Here is a 2,373-nt window from a genome sequence, read left to right on the forward strand (position 1 = left end):
AAAAGAGGAAACGAAAAAGAAAGAAAAACCACTTGCCTGATCCATAGAGAAATCAAAATGGTATCGTTGCTGGTGAGAGATAACATTCTTTCCCGTAACCAAATGGTAGGTCAGATCACATGCTTGAAATCCAGAATATACAAAAGCAATAACATTCATGGATAACAAATACCTGTGTAAAAAAACAATTACATCAACTGTTTTGAAGAATTAATCAAGAGAAAAAGGAAATAACAAGGACATGAAAACTTATTTTCACATCAAATTCTGGTTACACAGTTTTACAGATCAGAAAAACAGCGACACATAACAATGAGATTTAGCGCATAAATGGAGCATGCCCAGAGAAGCTGTAGACCTTGACAGTTGACACACAAGTTATTACACGTGAAAATCAAATATAAAGGCATACACATCACAAAAACCACAAAACAAAAACCAATTATTATTGATTCATAAGAAAATTGGGCTACACTATATCCATCTGCATGTGCATTCTTAAGCAATTTCTTTCGTAAAAGTGAGATTTTTACCTGAATTCTTTGTAGCGATCAAAGGAATCACCACTCCACCCTTTAGTTTTATCAGCTGCCATAACTGAAAACGAGATCAAACACACTATCACTTCAAATGCTCTAAACCCCAAAGCAGCCCTTTTCAAATTCATCTCCCTTCTCGACCTCCTCCGTGTTGGTCCCACCGCCCTCGGCTGCCTCTCTCTGTCCACCTCCTCCGGACGACCGCCATTACCCTCCTCGAAGCCACCAATATCACCTCCAACTGCCCCCACCTTAGTCACACCTGGCGCCGACTCCTCCTTCACCGACCTGTTATAAACAAGCACCGGCGATGTCCCCAGCCCACTCTTCGCATCAAAATCAAGATTCTCGGACTGCAGCAGATATGGTGGCTGAAACTTCCCACCGCCAACCACAGGCATAGACGAAAAATCAAGATTCTCGGACGTGGGTTTTTCAGAATGGGGCCGTGGCTTCCGTTCCTTGCCCACAGAAACCGGAGACACCGCCATTAAATTAAGATTTCGCGGCGATGGAACGGCATAGTATTTATCCATAGCTTCAGAGGTATTGTTATTCTTGCTAATAAAATTGACATTGACATTGACATTTTCTGTTTGAAAATATGGATCATCGGAGCGGAGGGGTGATTCAGAACGGAGTGGGGAGTGGAAAGAGTCCACCTGACTCGTTGTTGACTCAGTGTCGGATATTGATATGTGGCTGCTGCTACTTGTCATAATTGTCTTGTTGTGATTACTCGGGTCTGTGTTCTCCATTTCTGTGAACTATTGCTCCGTTCTTTGAAATTGAAGAAGAGTTGAACTGAAAGATATGAAGTGAGAATGAGAAGAAGAATTTACATAGAAGAAGGGTCATACAAATTCTCCGACAAAGAATTCCTTACGTGACATGATTAGTTTTATGATCCGACAATCTTCTCCTTGGGATTTATTAATTTCAGTTACCACCCTTGATGTTTCTAATTAATTACGAAATCCTCTCATATTTCAAATTTTCATATATATATATATATATATATATGTCGAGATTTCAAGGTATAGATAGATAGGATGATATCTTTGCACTACTTTTCAAGATTGTTTCTGTTTGAACATATTTCAAATCTTTTGTACCTTTATATTGAAATTCGATCCAACTACATGTAAAGATTCAAGTATTTAGTCCTTGTTTGGTGGCCTTATAATTTAAAAAACATAGTTTTGAATAATAGTTTTTAGAGAATGTGTGATTAAGAAGTTAGTAAAAATTTAGAGCTGATGTGTAGAATATTTTATTTTGTAAATGTGGTTGAAAATGAGCATGAAAAATAAAATAAAATAAAATAAATGAATTAAATGGAGCTTAAAAGTCAGTAGAATGCCCACTTTAATTTTTAAGACATTGCTGTAATTGTTAATTAAGATGTTGAAAATATTAATCATGCTTGTTAAATAAATGGAGGGTGGTTTGAATAATTTCGAAAACTTGAGATGCGATATTGCAATTCTTTCACCATATTAGCGACCAATGACTTGATACATTGTTGAGTTTAATTTTATTATCAAATATACTAAATTCAGTTTAATTTTAAGATTATGTTTGTTGTACATTAGGGGCTACATTCGGGTGTCCATCAGCGCCTCTCCATTGGCCGAGCTAGCCCCTGTGCGGTGGCCGAGGAACCGGGTGTCCATAAATGGACACACTTATGTAGCTCCCAATGTTCATGTAGTAAGGTCCTTAATTTTATTACCAAGTATACTAAATTAGACTTCTCATCTAACGTGACTGAATCCTTACTCGATGACAAAAATTGAAATGTGGAAAAAGTATTTCCAAATATATATATATA

At 37.0% G+C, this 2,373-nt stretch overlaps 1 protein-coding gene across 1 annotated transcript; it reads right to left on the minus strand.

Annotated features, from left to right (window-relative positions):
* Window positions 1–6: 6 nt before the first annotated feature.
* On the minus strand, window positions 7–1,343 carry LOC111389904 (CASP-like protein 4A3; the record flags this gene model as incomplete). Its single annotated transcript, XM_023014889.1, has 2 exons — window positions 534–1,343; window positions 7–172 (listed from the first exon to the last, which is right to left on the minus strand). Coding segments are annotated over exons 1-2 (930 nt in total), but the record flags the coding sequence as incomplete, so codon positions are not given.
* Window positions 1,344–2,373: the final 1,030 nt, after the last annotated feature.

The sequence above is a fragment of the Olea europaea genome, unplaced genomic scaffold, assembly GCF_002742605.1.
Source record: "Olea europaea var. sylvestris unplaced genomic scaffold, O_europaea_v1 scaffold6301, whole genome shotgun sequence".
NCBI classification, from domain to species: Eukaryota; Viridiplantae; Streptophyta; class Magnoliopsida; order Lamiales; family Oleaceae; genus Olea; species Olea europaea.